General features: G+C 36.3%; 4 protein-coding genes across 41 annotated transcripts in view; 1 reads left to right on the top strand and 3 right to left on the bottom strand.

Moving 5' to 3' along the window:
• Positions 1-590: 590 nt before the first annotated feature.
• On the bottom strand, positions 591-5,752 carry LOC118279601 (hornerin-like). 8 transcript variants are annotated; one of them, XM_050698595.1, is made up of 5 exons: positions 5,361-5,752; positions 1,834-4,878; positions 1,678-1,755; positions 1,234-1,599; positions 591-910 (listed from the first exon to the last, which is right to left on the bottom strand). In XM_050698595.1, exons 1-5 carry the CDS (start codon positions 5,455-5,457, stop codon positions 894-896), a joined length of 3,603 nt encoding a protein of 1,200 aa, XP_050554552.1. In that variant the 5' UTR covers positions 5,458-5,752; the 3' UTR covers positions 591-893. The 8 variants fall into 8 exon arrangements, with proteins under 8 accessions (XP_050554552.1, XP_050554549.1, XP_050554547.1 ...); XM_050698592.1 differs by having other exon boundaries at positions 1,678-4,878; XM_050698590.1 differs by lacking the exon at positions 1,678-1,755 and having other exon boundaries at positions 1,234-1,677; positions 1,756-4,878; positions 5,361-5,751.
• Positions 5,753-8,019: 2,267 nt separating this feature from the next.
• Positions 8,020-20,837, bottom strand: part of LOC118279610 (serrate RNA effector molecule homolog) — an 18,383-nt gene continuing 5,565 nt past the window's right edge. For 2 of the 27 annotated variants that reach the window (XM_050698979.1, XM_050698964.1), the window contains exons 8-16: positions 13,224-13,567; positions 12,920-13,060; positions 12,576-12,782; positions 12,205-12,492; positions 12,011-12,124; positions 11,779-11,922; positions 11,518-11,642; positions 10,952-11,083; positions 8,535-9,072 (exon numbers count right to left, since the gene is read on the bottom strand). In XM_050698979.1, coding sequence (XP_050554936.1) covers positions 8,997-9,072; positions 10,952-11,083; positions 11,518-11,642; positions 11,779-11,922; positions 12,011-12,124; positions 12,205-12,492; positions 12,576-12,782; positions 12,920-13,060; positions 13,224-13,567 — 1,571 coding nt within the window. In that variant the 3' untranslated portion in view covers positions 8,535-8,996. Of the gene's footprint in view, positions 8,324-8,534; positions 9,073-10,951; positions 11,084-11,517; positions 11,643-11,778; positions 11,923-12,010; positions 12,125-12,204; positions 12,493-12,575; positions 12,783-12,919; positions 13,061-13,223; positions 13,568-13,656; positions 13,826-14,126; positions 14,204-14,289; positions 14,486-14,572; positions 14,640-15,529; positions 15,716-15,796; positions 16,046-16,537; positions 16,810-20,837 lie in introns of those variants that run through there. The other 25 variants (XM_050698960.1, XM_035599286.2, XM_035599257.2 and 22 more) reach the window with 24 other exon arrangements.
• The window catches only part of LOC118270167 (atrial natriuretic peptide-converting enzyme), a 29,275-nt gene continuing 26,375 nt past the window's right edge, over positions 17,938-20,837 (bottom strand). For all 5 annotated transcript variants that reach the window (XM_035585614.2, XM_035585634.2, XM_035585625.2 and 2 more), the window contains exons 2-5: positions 19,103-20,192; positions 18,660-18,860; positions 18,447-18,566; positions 17,938-18,275 (exon numbers count right to left, since the gene is read on the bottom strand). In XM_035585614.2, the coding sequence (XP_035441507.2) occupies positions 18,043-18,275; positions 18,447-18,566; positions 18,660-18,860; positions 19,103-20,135 (1,587 nt within the window). In that variant the 5' untranslated portion in view covers positions 20,136-20,192 and the 3' untranslated portion in view covers positions 17,938-18,042. The remainder of the gene's footprint in view (positions 18,276-18,446; positions 18,567-18,659; positions 18,861-19,102; positions 20,193-20,837) is intronic.
• Positions 18,514-20,837, top strand: part of LOC118270137 (sphingomyelin phosphodiesterase) — a 39,939-nt gene continuing 37,615 nt past the window's right edge. The window contains exon 1 of the mRNA XM_035585609.2: positions 18,514-18,574. The gene's annotated coding sequence lies outside the window, so the exon portion shown is untranslated. The remainder of the gene's footprint in view (positions 18,575-20,837) is intronic.

Genomic DNA, 20,837 nt, shown 5'->3' with positions numbered 1-20,837 from the left:
AGAATAAAACTTTTATAAAATGTGCGTGGGAAGGATCAGAAAATGACGTAATATCTTCCTAACAGTGCAATGATTACAAACAATACAATTAATTTTAAAACAATATTAAGTATTTGCCTTTTGTCTGTTAACGAACTGGGAGTGGCTAGACACGATGCTTTTGTATTATTCACGAATAATTTATACTAGATAATAATATCTAATCTTGTAAATCTTCACTTCCTAATGAATAAAATTATCAAAGTATTTTGTTAGTCTATTTTATTAAATGGGTCTTTTTTAAATATGTTTACTAATGATGTAATGTTTAGACGACAGGACAATACTCTTGAGTTCTTTCAATATTTATCTTGTCTAAAACATGTCTACACTAGTTTTCGTTTAGAACTAGCTTTGAAATATGAATAAACAAAAAATGTTTCTAATAAAGCCAATAAGTTCAATCACAAAATGTAGACTTTTATGGGGATTAGGCAAGGTATACTTAGATATTTACATTTGAAATTAGCTGTTAATCAAAGATTTTTGAGAGAGAATATTATTGAGATAAAGGTGTAATCGTGTAAAAGGCAGAATGAAAACATTTTAAGTAAGTTATATTTTTTTTATTTGCTTTTAACATAATGCTTTAATGATTCTCATTTTTGTCTCACTACGCTACATATACGTACATTATTTCCGCATTTATTTAGATCGTTTTATGTTTTCATACAAAAATAAGGCACTTCTGAATAATAAAGTATATAATCATGTCAAATTATTTGAGACAAAGTTATTTATCACATTGTTATCACAACATTTATCGACTATAGTAAGTACTTAAAATATAATAAAAGTTACATTAAATAAGTCTTCGTTTTCATAAAAATACTAAGTAGTAGGTAATTCGCCATTTATCGCTTTCCATAACCTGAAACAAATTAAAAGAAATTATGTAGCTAACGGGTATAGTTGGTAAACTTTTATTACAGTGGGTGTGAAAATTGTTATAGTGGTTCTATTTTCTTAACATGATAATGTTTAGAGACGCTTGATGAACTACAGAAAATTAAATGGGATATCTCCACGGAACAGAAAAAACGGTCTCCTTTTATCGAAACCGGTTTTCGTATTTACGATGTAATTTTATCAAAATGTATTTGTTGTAAATATCTAAATGTTGTTTAAAAGATCTTCTTGATAAAGTACGGTAACAAGTTAGTACTGTAAGGATAAAAGTTTAAAGTTTCTTACCTCCTTTAGTGTATGCACCAGAAGAAGAATGTGCGCTTGCGGAGCTGCCAGCGAAGCTGCCTCCCACTCCAAAAGCGCCAGCCAGGCTTTTGGCTGTCGCAGCTGACAAACTTCCAGCTCCACTCAATGCATCGGCGAAACCGATTTTAGGAAAGCCATGTTGTCCAAGATTGAAGTCAAAAGAGGCACCACCATGAGGTGATCCTGCACCTGATCCACCGCAGCCGCCGCCGCACGGACTGCCGCCCTTAACATTTCCTCCATGACTATATGATCCATGTGTATTGTGTCCATAGGCACCAGCTGAAGCACCTGCTGCAGCTCCCGCAAATGCCGTAGAGCCGGCAACGCTACCACCATGTGCACCTGTGTTGCCGTGAGCTCCTGGAGCTCCTGTAGCACTCGTTGGGGCATTGTAGCCGGCAGCGCTACCACCAAGGGCACCTGTGTTGCCGTGAGCTCCTTGAGTCCCTGTAGCACTCGTTGGGGCATTGTAGCCGGCAGCGCTACCACTATGGGCACCTGTATTGCCGTGAGCTCCTAGAGTCCCTGTAGCGCTCGTTGGGGCATTGTAACCGGCAGCGCTACCACCATGGGCACCTGTATTGCCGTGAGCTCCTGGAGCTACAGGGGCTCCACTCGTTGGGGCATTGTAACCTCCGGAACTTGTACCGTGCTGTGAGTTAACGTTAGCATTGTGAGAATCTCCATGTGAGCCGGTTGTTAGAGATAAGTGTCCTCCAGTGGTGGGTAATGGTCCAATTTTGCCATCATCATATGGTTGTAGAACACCAGGTGGGCCTCCAAACCCTCCAGTATATACAACGGCGTGAGCATCAGCAGCAGCTGCTGCTGTAGCATGAGCTCCGTTTGTAGCACCGCTGTGAGAATGTGCAGCAGAAGAGTCGGTAGCGTGAGGGTTACAATTTCCAGAAGAGCAAGCAGTAGGGGAGGCACTTACTATTGGTTTATTATTGATTATAGGATTAACAGCTGGCATCTTAAATTCATTAGGTTTCAATAAGCCAGATGCTCCTCCAAAACCGCCTGTGTAGGTTGGCTTTCCATCACTGTCATGAATAGGTTTAACACCAGCGACTCCGAATTGAGCATTAGCTCCAGATTGAGCATTAGCTCCAGATTGAGCGTTGGCTCCAGACTGATAATGACCTGCAGATATCACACTACCACCAGCTGTGGGTGAATTTACGCAGTTAGGCGTTTTACAGTTGATTGATCCGCTGCCAGTTGAAGGGGTAACGTGTTCATTAGGTTTAGTTGAACCAAAAGGTCCACTAAATCCACCCGTATATTGAGGTTGTGGTGGACCAGTGGGGTTTACACCTGTATTAGGCTTGGTTAAACCGAATGATCCAGAGTGCACATTGGAACCAGCCGATGGACCGCTGTTGGGATAAATGGCACAATTTCCTGTTTGACAATCAGACGAGTGACCAGAGGAAGATGGTGACTGTATATAGCTTGCTGTGGATGCAGGAGAGCTAATTCCATCAGATCCGTGTGCTCCAGAAGGTTTATCGTAACCGCTTGTATGAATAGAAGGAGATGTTCCACTTGAGGGATGCGAACCAAAACTTGGTTTTGTGACTCCAAATACTTCAGTTTGAGCATTAGCTGCAGCAGTACTTGCTCCAGAAGGATAACAGTTTGGTGTTGTGCAACCTCCACTAATGCCACCGGAAGTCGGAATATTGTAAGAACCTGTAGCGGTATAACCAGGGCTGCTAGGTCCAGTTATATGAGAATCGTGTTTATTAGGGGTAAATACTCCTTCAGGGCCACCAAACCCGCCAGTATAAGAAGGTAGTTTTTCGCTAGGTGCACTCACACCAGTGACCGGTTTCGTTGTGCCATAATATCCAGACGGTGCTGTTGCTCCAGATGCAGCACTTGCAGTAGGTGCACTTACAGCACTTACAGTAGGTGAATATCCACCACAAGCTCCTGTTTTACAACCTACCCCAATGTTACTAGGTTGTGGTGTATTATACGACGAACTCCCAGGGTGAGCATGATTTGAATTGGTATTAGTAGGTTTCAGCATTCCAGCGGGACCACCGAACCCACCTGTATATGCTGGTAATTTTTCGGTAGGTTGGTGAGTATAAGTACCTGTCGGCACATTAGATCCAGAAGCGGAAGGAGACCCAGAGCAACTAGGTGAATTACAGCCAGCCGGAATACTTGCAGCTGGCTGGTTATATGATGGTTTTCCATCATGGCCTGTACTAGCATGACCATGGCTTGGGTTGATAACTGGTGAAGGAGCATTAAATTCATTAGGATTTAATATACCGGCTGGACCACCAAAACCTCCTGTATATGCTGGAAGTTTATCATTTGATGTTTCAGACGGTTTATCATGCCCAATATGTCCAGGTGCTACATTAGACCCTGATGGAGTTGAGGAATGAGGATTACAATTTGGCGTCTTGCAGGGTGTCCCACTTACAGCAGGAGCGGTCGATGGTGATTGCCCATAGTTAGAGCTAGTGGGGCTTGAAGAAAATGAAGGGCTGGTTGCTACCTGACTGTTTGGTTTCCCAAAACAACTTGATCCTCCACAATTAGTTGAGCTGGGACTGTTTAAAGACGACGAGCCTGATGTCATATAATCGTCGGTATGATGTCCATGCTGTTGATTCGCGTTCGAAGATAGTGAATTTCCGTATGAGGTAGCTTGTGTATTCTTTGGTTGGTTATGACAATTACCACCATTACAGGGCTTTATGTCAGGTTGATTGTATGACCCATGAATTGGCACATTGTAACTGGATGGCGAACTTTCGTAACTTGGCTTTCCTGGTTCAGCATTGCAATTTCCTGAGGTACACTTTTCACCTAATTTAGGTGTTTCTAAAGATGTAGAAGGTTTCGGATAATGTGTATTAGTGCCAAAACCAGCACTAGTTGTGTCTTGTTTGTTAGATGCACTCAATCCTTGATTCGAATTTTCTGAACCATGATTATAGTAATTAGAAGCTGGACTTGAAGGCCCTGATGCGCCACACTTTCCCTGAGAACAATCTGAACCAGCGTTGTTCAAAGTTGTTGACGTTTTGTCAATACTAGAAGAATGATCTTTGTTGTTGTGAGCAGAACTCGAAGCACCATTGGCAACATGAATGTCATTGGAGTCGTATCCCGAAGGAGACGAATGTCCTGCACTAGAACCACACTGGCCTGATGAGCATTTGTTAGCATCTATTCCAGTTCCAGATTCTGATTGTGGTTTACATTGTCCTGACGCACATTTTTCAGTATTCTCATGACAGTTTAGTCCTTGGCATCCTAAACCTGATATAGCTCCCGCTCCAGCTGCTGCTGCTGCATTAGCAGCATTGTATCCATGAGCAGCAGACCCGTGTTGAGCTTGTACGTCATTATTGCCGGCAGTCTGACAGTTACCAGACGAGCAATCTCCACCCCCGTGCACTCCGCCATTTAATCCAAAACCACCAGCTCCGGAGCCACTATAGGTAAATGAGCTGGAGCTTGAACTTGAACTAGAACTCGAGGAAGATGAACTGGATGAAGCCGATTTAGAAAAACTTCCTGAATAGCTAGCTCCTAATGGCACTGGAACCGGTATTCCAAAGGCTCCAGCGACAGCACTAGAATCCGCTGAAACAAAAAATCTATAGTTAGGTACCTAGGTAGTATTTATCTAACATTGTTTTAAACGACTGTCAAAAATACCTGATCATGATCGCAAAATTCTTTTGAGTTATTATGAATGGAAATAATATACTTATCTAATCATAAATGGTAAACAACAATATGTAGGTTATATTACCTACCTAATAGCATCTTATTTACCTATCACTTAGGTACAAAATAACGTAAATCCTATAAATTAAAGTAAATTAAATATGAACTTGATCAATTATCATAACATTATTGTAAGTTTATCACTTATTTCTCACTCTGATAGATATTCAATCATAAAGAACTGTAAAAATTTTAATAATCTTGTTATCAAAATATTTACTTACTACCTAACATCTTATGTTTTAGCAAAGTTTTCATAAATTACAAAACAATAATAATATATGAAAATAAAGTCGATCACTTCACTCTGCACCAAGTAAATAAACAGCACCTACCTCTCGCGGATGCTCCACCCTTGACCCCATATCCGTAGGGGGTGGCACACACTAAGCTCGCCGATAACAGTACGAAGGCACAGGTGAGCTCCATCATTGTGAAGCTTCTCACTCACTATGTTTTTGTTCTGCAGCCGCTTGCTTTTATAAAGCGATACACAAATAGACGCCGGCGTATTATAGCAAAAAACCTGTTGGTATTACCGCGAATCAGAGGCTGTATTAGCGTAGGCAGTAAGTATTGTTTCCCTTGCACTAAAGCGCTGTACAGCACGTTGATACATAGCTGTCGTTCATAGTGCTCATAACAATGTTAGTTGCCTAACAATAATATCTATTATCTTAGTTAAAGTCTTAAAAATTGTTTCTATTTCGTCACTCAATCATATGTCATCCAAAAGTGAAGGATAGCAGGTAAGCGGGAAAACACGCTGACATAACCGCGTACGTACGTGGGTACATTCAATTGATGTCCTGATATTTTTTTATTGTACCTACATATAAACTGATATACCTAAGTTTGCGATGCGATGTGAGGAAGATACTAATTAGTAAACATTGTAGATAAGTCACTAGGTAACAACAATAGGTATGTGCTTCTGTCATTGCTGTGGTTACTCATTTTCTTAAGTCATCGGTTTATTCAAATTGTCACATAGTCGCTCGTTCAAGTTCAAGTTGAAAAAAGTAACTACATTATATTTATGTAGCTAGGTGCCACCTACCCACGCGTAAATACATTAGGTGTCTTTTTTATGTTATTATACTTAGATAGCTTGACCCCTCAAAAACAGGTTATCTAGGTATTTGCTATTTTGCAAGCTCTCACAGTGATGTTAAAAATATTATTGAAATAATTTAGATATTTAAAAAATATATAACATTCTTTTATATTCAGTGTGAACCATTATCATCTATTTCTCTTCTTCTGTTTACTTCTAGTCACTCCCAGATTAGATTGGGAAGATACAAGAATGGTTTATAATCCCATTAGCCCCGAGGCAAAATAAACTTTTTGATGACAAAATTCTCAACAAATCCCAAAAAAGGTAGGTTGAGTTAGACTAGGTTTTACTTATAACTTAGATTACAAGTTTACAGTCCACAGGTAGAACAAACTATAACTTCTCTACTTATTTTTAGTTAGTGATGCTGATGACGCCTAATGTAACTAACTGACCAAATAATGTCTATTTATTACGCAATAAGTGTTTCCTACTAAACTTGAGCTTATTACTTAAACAAAGGGCAATTACTATACTTGTACTTACTGCGTACCTACCTACTTATGTACCCTTTAATGAGTTCAAATTGGTTACTTTTATAATGCTTATTTTATTATATTTACAAATCAAGTCTTATTTAAAATCGGTGTATAGTAGATAGTAAAAGGAGGCAAGCCTACCATAAAAATAATGATTAAATAACAAAAAAATAATAATTAAAAATAGGACTCAATAACAACTGGCGAAATACGATTATTACATTTATTACTAGTTTCCAACGTTGCTGGCAGCAACCCTTATCGACGTACATATATCCGGGTTTGCGGTGAGTGATCCATATTATTCTGCAGGTCACTTGATATACCTATGTACATATATCTGAATGGCATTTTAGTTGTGAGTCAAACCAAATTATGGTAATGATTTAGATGTTGATAAAGCATCTAAATAGAACTCGACAGGGCCTATAAATCTAAATGACGTAAGCGAGGGCTGTCAAGGAGCGGTGAAGGTAGCGACTTGCGACTTGGCGACTCGCGACGCTTGTCGTGTGACCGCAAGCGTGCACCCGCACACATCCGGGTGATGCGTCGCATGGATATTCTCATTCTCACCACAAATTCTCCACATATATATGTTCATACCCACTATATTTGTACCAATCATCCATACATAAGAAGTAAGTCGTGCACTCGACATTGCATTACACGGAATATACAAATACCAGTCACGTAATGGATTGTCCTCTTATGGCTTAATTTATTTCTTTTACTAGCTAAGATATAATGGAAATATGATAGAACATCTACTTGTGTGATCGTTCCTAGGAATATAACAATATCGCAATAATGTTCCAGCCTAATGTATGACCAAGGTGATTTCAGAGGTCGAGGTTTTTGTAAATAATAATTTACCTTATAAAGGATGCAGCGTAGGTACAGTAATATTTATAGGACGGTTCATCTTTAACTTTAGGTAAAATATTTTTTATTCGTGTTTATATCTCACGTAAAATTGTTGCTATTTTCCTGTTTGCTCCTAATTTCGAAGAACCGTACAGAAAGGTCATAATAACAACGAATGGGTTTCAATGCTATTAGAAAGAACTCCATGATGTTAATTCCGTGTCCGCAGCGTATGACATCACACAGTTCAGTTCCAATACATAATGTTAAATAGGCTATCAGTGCTTGTATTTCAATAATATGACTGTTGGTAATAACAGTCCATCACTTATTATTGCTTCTTAATGTTGTATTACTTTTTATAGAATGACTTAGTAAATGAATAGATTCTTGCAATTTCTACCGCATTTTTATCGTATTGGTACTCTTGGTCGAATCATTAAGCATTAATTTGTTGTGTTGTGAATAATAATGCATAGAGGATGTTTATAGAGGACATTCTAAATTATAAATAAAATAAAATATCAATTACTGAAAATAATGTATGTATTCGCAAAATACACATAAAACAACTTAAGGTTTTCATAGATTCGACTTAAATCTAAAATAACCGTACCACGTATTTAGGTAGCTTTACTTGAAATAGACATAAAAATATTTACAACGATTATTAAAAACGTGTAATATATCTATTAACAAGATTAAAAAATAATTGCTTTTGTGACTTATTCTTGTTTTAGTCGGCGTGGGCCCTCGTTATATGAACTCGTCGGGTTCACGCGGGGCGTCCAAGTCGCGGTAGTGTATCACCGGACGAAATTCGGCGCCGCCCCTTTAACAATCAACCACATTAGCTACGTTAGTGGCACTCACCCAGCACACAACAACAACTGCACTCTCAAACACTAATATTTACTACTCAACTCAAATCACACTGCTAGAAACTACTCAGGAAATTATTAATTTATTTTCAAATCTCAGCTTCCCGGGAAACGAATTTTGATAAAGGTGTGTAATAAAGGAGTAAGAATAAAAGTATGTCGTTAAAATTTCGGACAGTTTATTAAAAAAACATACAATAAATATCATGGTAGAAGACAATATTGTAAACATATAAAATGTATCCCTTTAAGATTATTGTTAGATACAAAAAGGACTAAAAGGATTTATATGAGATGATGGAAGTTTGAAATTATTTTCACAGTCATTTATTATAACATTTTCATTTATTTGAATAGATTTTTATTATACCTACATCTAAAATAGTTCCAGTTAACATTGCATAAAATATAATGACATTTACGAAACATGCTTATTTAAAATCAAGTACATAATTTTTGATTAAAATAATTTAGCAATTTTATACAAATTTAAAAAGTATAATTGTGTAAATATTTTACATGTGTGTATCAGTTAATACAACTGAAATAACCGGGTATAACGGAATGCTTATGATAACAATAAAAATCTACGAACTTGTTGTATAATGTCATTTGCATGCATGTTTAGAATATGTCACCACTGTCCGGGAAGTCAAGATCGTTGTATGCAATAATAGGCCGGGACCGGTCCACATTTTCCCTGTAAATTATTTCTTACAACTTAGAAAATGTACATCGCAAACGCTGTAAGCGAATAATTTAAAGGATGCGAAGCCATAATGTTAGCTTGAGTTAATGCAAACCAGAGCAGAGACAAAGCCGTGTCGAATCAAAATGTCACAAAGCATATTCACCCTTACCTTGGTCAATTAAAGCACGTTAACTTCATATCAGAAATAACACATGGAATTACTTTGCAGAGATAGGGTTAAATTTGCTATGTGACATTTCAAATTGTCGTTTCGAGTATGCTTTTGTAATGAATTTAATGACCCCAAAAAGTTGCAAACACCCAGATTAAACCATAGCCATATTAATAATAAAGCAATATATATGATATAATTATTGTTAGTGAAACAAAGGTAATAAATAAAATGTAAGATCATGCAAAAATATGAATTAATAACCAAAATCCCACTTCGTACTTAAGAACTACCAACTTCCCCCTACAATAAAATAATCTTTGATTTATCTAGTTTAAAGATTTGGAATAATATTTATTTTATCTTAAAAAGTGACGAGCTCAATCACACGTCGTTACAAAAGTTAGAGACTTCGTTATACAATTTATTATCCTACCGAACCGTAAACAGGTATTCTAATTACATAAGTTATTTATGGAAGTGGTAATCAAATGATAGAACATTAATGCATTACATGTTAAGTAATGGTAAATATTGATTGATTCCGAATACGAGTGAGTGCGATATTCGGACTACCAAATATTGTTATGCAGATAACGTCAGCTCGTTAAGTTTATTTAAATCACATTTCATATTTACTAAGAAACAGAAATAAAGTTTGCATTATGTGTTTTTATTACTTGGTAACGTATGAAACAACGATGTTGTGTCTTCTAAGTAATATTCGCAATTAGGTTTACAATTGCTTGAATAATCCTGTTATACACGGATGTACATTTTCTACGCAAACAATACCTAATTCAAACGAAATGGAGATGGATGTAAAAGCTCGAAGATATGAAAGAAAGCTAATTGTACGTCGAAATACAAAGTACATAGACGATATATTTCATTGTAATCTTTTAGTCAAAGTTAAAATGTTGTCGAAAGACATTTAAATACAATTCGGTGCACATCTAAGTCAATAGCAGACAGAAATGCTATTGTTATTGGTAAATCGTGTCTGCCAATGATCTAATATGTCCTATTACAATTCTAGACTGTGAATCGTTACACTGCATCTATGCATCGTGAATTTAAATCTGCATATTTTGATGGTCGACTAAAAACCTTTTGTTCCCTTGAAAATTGCAATTAAAACATGCGTTACGTAAAATATTATGGAAAGTTATACATATTATGTATTTTATTTTCAACCGAATGATAATACTATTTTGAATTTGGTCTCTATTTTTTTCTAGTTGAATTGTAGATAGGTATTTCCTTTAAAACGGACATACTTTTTCGCGTATCGTACCTCGTATTTTCAAAGATATGTAGTTTTATGTATGGAATTATAAAAAACATAAAATTATGTGATTTCTACAAAAGCATACCCATAAAAGCAAGATGCAAAAATAATATAATTCTTATTCCACTTCTTGAACCAGTCGAACCACGAATAATAAAACTATGAGAACTGCGTATAAGTAAAAAGTAAGATCTACATAAACGTAAACTCGTAATAATACGAGTTTATTTTAGAATTTGTTCATGAAATGGAATGACATAGGGCTTTGACTAACGAATTTCTTCTTATTTTCGTGTTACAAGTGACCATTTCTTACTTATATGTATGTTCAAAATTCGTATAAATATATACTTACTATTCGTTTGTAAAAGCCACATTATAAGTTAATGAAGTCAAAGCAAGTTTATGATGGGTGGTAATGTTACCTTGGTCTAGAGAAGCGTGGATGTCTGGGAGCGTATGCTGCAGGTGGGGCCCAGCCGCCCCAGCCCCAGCCGCGGGCGGAGGCAGGCCCAGCGCCCGGCCCACCCGGCCCGCCCGGTCCACCAGCGTACCTGCTGAGGAAACCAGATCTAATAGAGCCCGACTGGACCGGCCATTATGTACTGATCTTCATACTAAGATTCCCCGTTTAGTGAACGTTAGTCGTTTTATCTTGGCACAGTCACCAACAGATCAACCTACATTTATCTATTTTGGCACTGGATTTTCGAGTTTATTATATCAAAACAGTTCCTGCCTTGACCTGTTGTATACTGTTATAGCATAAAAAAGAAATGCTGAATAAAATATGTACTGAACAAAGGTTTCTTTCTAAAAAGATCTTACACAATACCGCCAACTGACAGGTGGGATAATACGCAATAAGGTTGCTGAAATTTTTCTACTCTTATTTCACGAAATAAGCCTACTGTTTGCATAGGTACAAAGCATTATCATGATGTCCACAAGTATATGGTGGCATTATTAAGTAGCATGTGCAGTGACTGACGGTTGCGGCGGCGGCGGGTGCGCGGGCTGCGGCTGGGAGCGCGCGGCCGGCTCGGGCTGCTGCGGCCGCCGCACGTCGCGCACGTACGAGTTGAAGTACGCCACCTCGCGACGCACCTCCTCCACCTGACGAATTATAATTTTTAGTCAAAACGAAATCAAAATGATAATAGCTAAATGAGCCATCGGATTACTCTCAGAAGAACTATATTTATTTTAAAACTTAGACAAGAAATCAATTATAACACATTATTGATTTTACCTTTTCACCATGTTTATTAAAGATGTGTTTTCTGATGAAATCAGGACCTTTGAACTTCTTGCCACTGAGAGGACACAACCATTTGTCCTTCGCCAACTCTTGTGTATTGGCAAGAATAAACTTTTCTACTTCGGCGTCAGTATCCTGTTGGAATAATAATTACAAATAAGATACCGCAATCTCCAACTGGTATGTAAATAAATAGGAAGATATAAATATTTTCACTCCATACCTTGATTCCAAGTTTTTGCAACTCTTCGTCAGATAGTGGTTTAACGTCTTGTAAGAAGGCAGACATTTTGCCTTCAAATGTCTTCACATAGTCTTGTATTTCTTGTTGAGTTGGCTGTAAGAAACATTTTAGAAATAATTACTGCTATTACAAACAAATTGTTATAATATTTGGCTATTTGTAATATTATTTACCTTGTTAGCAGGAGGTCCGGACCTCGCGTGCATAATACCACAGCGGTTAGGCATTTCATCTTCATAAGGGTATTCACAATGGTTGTAATAATCCACAGAATGTACGATACGCAAGTAAAGTACAAGACGATCGAGAACTCGAATGAGCTCCGGGTCAGGTTGTTCAGAAACCGCAGATTCTGATGAAGCTTCGAGACCCAGTAATTCTTCTTCTTCCGTTGAAGCTTCTTCTATTAAATGCTCCGTTATTTTATGGAGCACCGGGTTCTTTGAATTTAAGCTGAAGGTCTGAAAAAAGAAAATATATGAATATAAAATATGTAAAAAAAAATATAAATTAAAAAGATAAAGTACATAGTTAAATTCTGCACCTCATTACGGTTGGCCTGGTCATCATTATTTTGTTCGTCGGTGCTTTCTTGCCACAGTTTTGTGCGCGTATCCAACAAATGTGCTAGTCTCGCGGCCAACCTAGCGTCAGCGCGTAGCACTGATCGCTCTAGGGTAATGCCAGACACTGGGCGGATACGACGTTGCAGGTCGCGGTTGACTATAGCACCCAATTCACACTCGCGAAGCTGTGAATTGAAAAGTTCATATTAATTGATTATTTCAAACTTAGTTTTAAGATTTTTCTTGTTAATCTGAGCTATTTGATGTAAAAACATTTCGAAAAAGGTATTAAAATTGGCTAGATGTTTGACTTTTAACTTACTCTGATGTTGTTAAGATTCCAGCAGATATCTTTGATATTGACATCGCGGCGAAAGGTGACCCAGCCCCGACGGAACCAGCGACGTTCTGGTAAAGGATCAGCCAGAGCCACACGGAGGAAACCGCCGTAACGCTTGCACATCTAAAAAGCAGTTCAATTCATTACAATACTTATAACTTCATAAAGAAAATCTTTGGCAAAGTAAAAATGTTATCATTCTTTTATTGATGATAACAAGATCTTAAGAAGAGATAAACCACGTAACAGGCTACAGTATGGTATATTATAAGTTACGATTACTCACAGCTTCAACTTCGGCCTTGGTGATGGTAGGCGCCAAATTCCTTAAAAATATGGAAGTTGTTTTGTGTAGGGCGCGACTCTCTTTTTTCTCCATAACGACGTCACTGACTGACTCAGCTTTCTCGTCTCCACTCTTTTCCTTGTCCTTGTCATTTTCAGTGTTATTTGTAACCATTTTCTCTACACTAGGTGACTTGGATTTAGCTTTTTCCTGTTGTTTAGGAGATTTATCAGGCGTCTTGGACTTAGACTTCGACTTCCGACGAGTGGTGGATTCACCCTCATCTTCTGAACTGGACGACGATGAACTAGATGAAGAAGAACTGGATGAAGACCCTGGTGGTGCTGCGGAAAGATAAGAAATGTTTAGTACTTGATTGAAGATAAAACATCATCTTATAAATTATACAAATATGATACAAATGGATACTTACGAGGTTCTTTCTCCTTTTCCTTCACTTCCTCCTGCTCAGGTTCGGTTCCTGTAGAGTTGAAGCGAGAGAACAATTTCGCCTGCTCCTGTAGTTGACGTAAATGAGGATCAATCTCCATGGTCAATGGCGCTGTCGGTTTCGGAGACTCGGGCGCTTTTTTCTCTTCTTTCTGTTTATAACGTCAAATGTCGTATATCCTACTTGATATTATTCAATGATTGTTAGGTTGATAGAATGCGGATGGTTGTTATTTGTTCACGCAAAAGCTTTTGAAGAGATAGTGTTCAGAATATATCTGACATTCGCCCATAAAATTATTAACGCCAGTAACCATAGAATTAAAAATGAAACGTTAGGTGCTATAGTAGTATTATTTAGTTTAAGCCACTTTGATGTGTAGCGAAAAGCTGATTTATATTAGATGAAAGAATTTGGTGTTAGGTTTAGTTTTATTAAAAAAATATACAAACCTTGTCTTCTTCCTTCTCTTCTTTAACCTTCACATCATCTACATCTATAACAACTGGTTTGTCAGAATCAGTTTTGTCTAGAAAAACAATAAAAGGTTAATAATTTTAACACTTGGTTTTAACACTTGAATGAGATTGTGTTTCAAAGGTTTGCACCCATTACCTGCTTTATCATTTGAAGCAGCATTTTCCTGTGGTGGGGGTTCATCCAGCTCTTTTAAATCTTCTTCAGTGCCACCTTCTAACTTGATGACCACAGTGTCCAGAAGCCTGATCAATTTGTCAGACTTGTCAATGTCTACTGACACTTTATCCAGTTCTCCTTTCTCCAACAACTCAAGAAATACATTGAGTCGATTCTGGAATAATTTAAATTACACCAGTTAGTATTTTATTTTATACATTATGGATGAAGAATCGGATCTATTCCACTAATGTTAACTTACCTTTAATGCCGCAAGTTGCTCTTCTTTGCGTTTTATGGATTCTTCAGGATGATATTTGATCTTGAACCTAACAAACAAAATAATAATATGAGTCTCAGTTTTATTTAAAGACATCCATAACACTCTAAAGAAACCAAATAAATGGACCGATTTTTATTTAAACAGTAAATTGAACACTGCTTACAGCAAATTAAAAATCTACAATATTATTAATGCAGTTGTGAACTAAGAAATAATAGGATATAAATAATAAGTGAAAATGAAACGCAAAGTGTAAAAAACAGAATCCAAATAAAAACACAATATCAGCATTATAAGAGAATTCATAAATTGGGATGCATTACAAAAACAGTTAAAAATCGGTCTCTCAGTAAACTACATACATAAAGAAATAAACAACCTTTTGTAACAAATCCAGACTGGTTGAACATCATGTCACAGAAAACTAAAATTGCTTAGTATACATATATTTAAAAAATCTCATAATCTCACCTGTTCCACACATGTGGAATATATTACCCTACCCCTAACAGAAACGAAACCTGTAGCATTGCGCGCTACTGGTCAACGCGAAATATACTAGCTACACACAGCATTTAATCATTTGCATAAAGTTTGATTAAATTTTCTTAATGATGTCCAGCAATCCACGCGAATACACTGTAGACTGTAGGAAAAAAGGTAATTGTTAACATTTGCATAGCATCATTGAAAAATTCTAAGCATAACTGGGATCTACTTTTTCAGGTCATGATTTTTACATTACTCATGTACAATGCATGCTTAGAATTTCTCGATAACCAGCAAATTATACAAAGAGCAAGTAATTGATTCTTCAACTTACAGATGGTTATCTAAAGCCCCAATTTACTTTAATCATGCAAAAAAGAATTTCTCTCCCCAAGATTTTAAGTAGCTTCTAGATGAGTATTATTAAAAAATTTTAGTTGTGCATACCATTCCTCATCTTTATGAGCAACGAAAAACTCATTAAGTTGTTGTCTCCTAAACTCGAGCTTGTATTCATTGTACTTCTGGATGGCATCATCCACTGTTATGGAATCATCTTGAGCTGCAAGAAATGCCTTGAATGACATCATCGTGGGAGGGCCATCTGTTGCTCCTAAGGGCATGACTGCATCCCTGAAACCAGATAGTATATTGTGTAAAAATAAAAAAAAAATAAAAAAATGCAATATATACAATTTATAAACTGTATGTTACCTGGCTGGGACAGGGGCCATAGGTTGCCCATAACCCTGGTGGGCCAGATGAGGACCAAAATGATCATGAGGCCAACCATACCCATATGAGTCATGTGGCATACCCCCATATCTTCTGTCATCAATAGGCCAATCAGGTCTAATGCGTTTGGTTGGTGGACCTTCTCCTCTGACTGGTGAGTATCCCCTGCTGGCGCTGGCTCCTCCACGATAGTCCCTGTAGTCAGGACCAGAGCGACCTCCACGAGATCTTCCAGCCAAATAATACATTTTACTACTTGTTTATAATTAATGTTTAGACAGGTAAGAATTCCAGAAAGTTCTACTTTAGTATGAGACAAAATTTGAGGTGTACACAGATCTATTATATTTATTAAATGTTAATTTACTCAATATAAGTATATATTGAGTAAATAAACATTTAGAAGTATATAGGTCAAAATAATCTATGCCAACCAACAAGATTTGTTTGAGAACAGGTATAGGGACAAATATTTTATTTTTGATATTATATAATAAAGAGGATTCTCATAAAGGTATAATGCTTTAGTTTTAAGAAGTTCATTATCTGGATGTATTTTTACCTCATAATGATAGCAACGGAGCGTTTTGTAGGTTTAGGAACTTGGACAGGAATTTTTGGAGGTTCAAAGGATTGAGGTTGGGATCTGGAAGCAAATTCAATAATATGAAGTTCTAGGATGATCAAATGATTGATTCGTCCTGTTGAACATAAAATTACCTCTCAGACCAGTCTTCGCGGCCACGACTTCTCTCTTCGCGTCGGTCACTACTTCGATAACTGCTACCTTCAGCAGTGCCGCGTTCACCACGGAATTTATCTCGCCTTTTGCGATCGTACTCATCATCACTATCAGCCATTTTAACTGATTAGAATACCGAAAATCTAAATTCAGGCTTGTAATTAAGCCTAACAATAAAATAGAAAGCAGAAGAAATTAAGAAACGAAACGATAGCGAAATGAAAGCCGTCCATAGACTAAAACAGATAATGATAATGAATTGACAAACCGTCCAAAGAGCATTTGACATATTTTCATAGACTAAAGACCGCGACACATGAACTTTGTGGAAACGAAAAATAAATTAAATCAGTTACACAACGTATTATTTTAGTGATAAATGATAACCTACCAGAAATATTTCTAATTATGTGACAAGGAATAGGTTCATCAATTTGTGTAATAGACAAGGTAATAAAATGGAAATCGAAAAGAAAACAATCTAATATCTGTATCTGTATGATATCTGTATTATCTGTGCATGTTCAATATTAAATAAGCGGGGTGGGCGGGAAATACTGTTGGCTGATGTTTATTGTTTATGTTACGAGAATAATAAAGTTAATATTAAAATGTCAAAAATAAAGTTAATTTTAGCGTATTCTGCTGTATTTTAAAAGTCGTGCAATATCTGTGTTTTACCCTCTCACTAAAAAACCTAGGAATTTTTCAATTTGTAAGGTGTACCAATGTTAGGGGTAAGTAAATGTGACAAATATTGTACACACGGCTACACTTCCTGCCTCGAACTATTCAAAACCACTTTATCATAATTATCATGAATCTTTTTATTCAAATCGCGCAATAAGTCACTGGTCCAGTCTTAGAAACAAATCCACTAATCTAAATGTACCATACCAACCATTTAAGGTAGAAATCCATATTTATTAAAGCCTTTTTGCTTTTGAAAAAGTGACACAAAAAGATAGGTGCCTGTTTTTTTTTATAAGGTTACCGAAATAATTATCTGATACCTATTCTTTATGACGCACTTGGTTCCCCGGTTTAAGTGAATGTATAGATGAACCGTGTGGTATAACGGTTCATAATGATTAGGTGGGTACCTACCTAGGTAAATACCACAGCTCCACTTCCACTTAAATATTTTTAAATTATGTTGATTTTTGACATTCTTTCTATTAACTATTGTAAAAATACAGAAATAAGGTATTTATTTAAACTTTGCGTAGCGATTGTGACGTATTTTAGTAAACTTATCTTTTAACTACTTGTAATAGGCAAGTAGTTATGTATAAAATTCTTAAATATTCACCCACCCCCATCCTGACCTAATCAGGATTCAGGAACCTGCGGGAGTTACCGAAATAAAATTACAGACTTTTACGAAAATCCATTTATTTAAAAATCCTCATTTACGTGGCAAATTAATAGTCTGTACTTGAATTATCTACGTTACATACTACGTAATTCAATTTGTATTTTATTATTTCGGACAATGCATCTCATCAGTGAGGTCTCCACAATTGTCCGTACCATCGCATTGTACAGTACGTGGTACGCAGCGATGATTCTTACAACGAATTTCATGAGCACCACAGTTGCCGCCACATCCATCAGGCTCATCACTACCGTCAGCACAATCAGCTAGTCCATCACAAAATCTTGAGCTCGAAATGCATTGACCATCAGTACAAGTAAACTGGTCAGTAGGACATTCTGTAAAGTCATGAAAAAAATATCAAAATAATGTTCGCACATTTGCGTTTCTAAAAGTGATAAGACTAAAAAATTAGGGTTATGCTGTTAGGTTTTTTTTTATTATTTAGGTACACTTACCTCTAATTACCTATCTTAGTAACAATAGTTTTAATGCTTTACAAATCTTACCAGTTGTGCAGTTCACTTCATCGTATCCATCCCAGCAATCAATAACTCCGTCGCATAATTTTGTATGTGAGAAACAAGATATGGAGTGACCGCAGCGAAACTGTTTCGTCAGATCACATTCTGTTGAGGTAAGTTAGTACTGTAAATCTTTATATCTCATGTAGGTGTGTATGTTGACGAGACAAAACAATGCAATATGTAATACCGTCTTACCACAGTAAGTTTCATCAGATCGGTCATAACATTGAATAGAACCATCACACCGAGCTTCCGCTGGTACGCAGAGACCATTGCGACATCGCCATTCATCTGGTGAACACGTCACTAACGTCAACAAGCGGCACACGCGCACTCCTCGTACTTTATCTACTAGCTGACAAGCTTCCGTTTCTAGGGCGCACAACCCTCCGCAACCTGGAGAATGATTAGGTTATTTTAATATCAGCATAATAATAATAATGAATCCCAAAATTACTTTGTAGAAATAATTTTCAGTTTATTAGAAAATAATTAATTATAAAAATGAGAATCTATTAAAATTTAAAACTACTAAACTAGACTTTTTCAAGGGATTAATGGTCCCCGCAACTAGAACGTACATAAACATTAAGTTACAATGTTTGTTTTTAGTTGGTTAATGATTCCATGTTACATACCTGTCGGGTCGTCGTTATCTATTGGTTTTCTGCAGACGGAAGTGCCACTGTTTTCATCTAACATGCAGATTTCATTTTTTTGGCACGAGCAAAATCTTTGGGATAGGTCTCGATTATTGACGTCTTTAGGTCTTTCACTTTCGTTGATTTTACTTGTAAATTTTGGATATGTTCTAATATTTTTACGAATTTTTGATATAACACTAATTAATGAAGAATTCTCCGTACTAAAACTATTGGCTGGCTGAGTAGTAGTAAAATACTCTTCAGTGCTTGAATTATCTGACTCTGATGGCAGCTCCATATGAACATTAGGATTAGTCGAAGCTGTTACATTGATATCTCTATTTTTTGTTGGCACTACGGTTGTACTAATCTTGTTGGTCATACCTTTTAAATTAGGATTAGTAAAATTGACCAAAATAAAACTTATAATTACAATAGCTACAATCATCACACTTATTGAGCAGGCTTGTATTTGAGTTCTCTTTTTCACAGGACTATCTGCCGAAGCAAAATTAACTATACATCCAAAACCTCGTAGGTTTTTTCTCAGTCTCTGTCGACTCACGTCATTAGAAGCCATTTCATAGGAAGTAAATTTTTGTCTAAAGCTGGAATCAATATGTTGAGAAATGGAAGGAATGCGTAGTTTATTTTCCACATTTGTGTGGTCTGATTCTATGTCTCTTGAAATGTTATTGTTATACGAACAAACTGGTTGGCCTAAGTTTGTTTCATCTTGTCGGTTATTTACGAATGTTTCATCTTTTTCTATTGCTATGTCTTTATTAGGAGTGGAATGATTATGAGGCGTGAAGTTTCTTGGTGATTTCAATTCATATTTTCTTATTTTGCCTTTACAAGTGTAACAGTATGTTATTACATTCCTATCCTTAGGCGGTGCAGTAATAATTGCACTACGTAAATTGCTATTCTTCCAAAGATGAGAACAATATAGCGAGTCCAAATTGATCGATCTTTCAAAGTTATCAGTTGTTATGGAGTCATCAAAACTCCCCGTTAATGTCATTATGGCCTATTAAGAATTTGTTTGTCATAACTTTTATATAAAGGCATTATTTGAAACCTGAAACAAAAGAAAATTTGTTTATTACCTTATCGTTGTACCTGTGCGTGTACAATATCTATGTAACTAGGTAGGTACCGAGCTTCATAATACAAGTAAGTACTTGCCAAAGTATTTTTATAAAAAATAAAGCACAACTGAAATGAAAACCATCTATCAAGACATACTATACACAAAAGAGACTTAGGAATATCGTAGTTTGTGATTTCATAGATCATGCAAAGTGGCGTGCGAAAAAGCGTTAGAAATATCGTTTGAAAAAATACTTTTCTTTACATTTTAGGACTTCACTAACTTTTGAGACACAATCGTTACATTTGTCTAGTAGTGTATTTAAAGCTTTTTATCTCAATCGTTACATTATCTAATAGTCTATCATATTTACATTTTTAAACACTCACAACAACAAGACAAATTGAAATTAAGTACTGCGAAGAAGACTTATCAAACCATTTAATAAGAGGGGTGTTTTAAATAGGGTTCGTTACAATTTGATCGTACCTACTAAAGTAACAATATACCAGGCAATTAAGCGTGTAGATGATATTCATTACATTGTATTTAACTTTAACATGATACCGTTTACTAATTCTTGTTATAATGTTTCTTAATTTTTGTAGGCATGTTTCACCTTATTTCTTTTGA

This window comes from Spodoptera frugiperda, chromosome 15 (assembly GCF_023101765.2).
Source record: "Spodoptera frugiperda isolate SF20-4 chromosome 15, AGI-APGP_CSIRO_Sfru_2.0, whole genome shotgun sequence".
Classification (NCBI taxonomy): domain Eukaryota; kingdom Metazoa; phylum Arthropoda; class Insecta; order Lepidoptera; family Noctuidae; genus Spodoptera; species Spodoptera frugiperda.
This window is presented reverse-complemented; position numbering and strand designations above follow the sequence as displayed.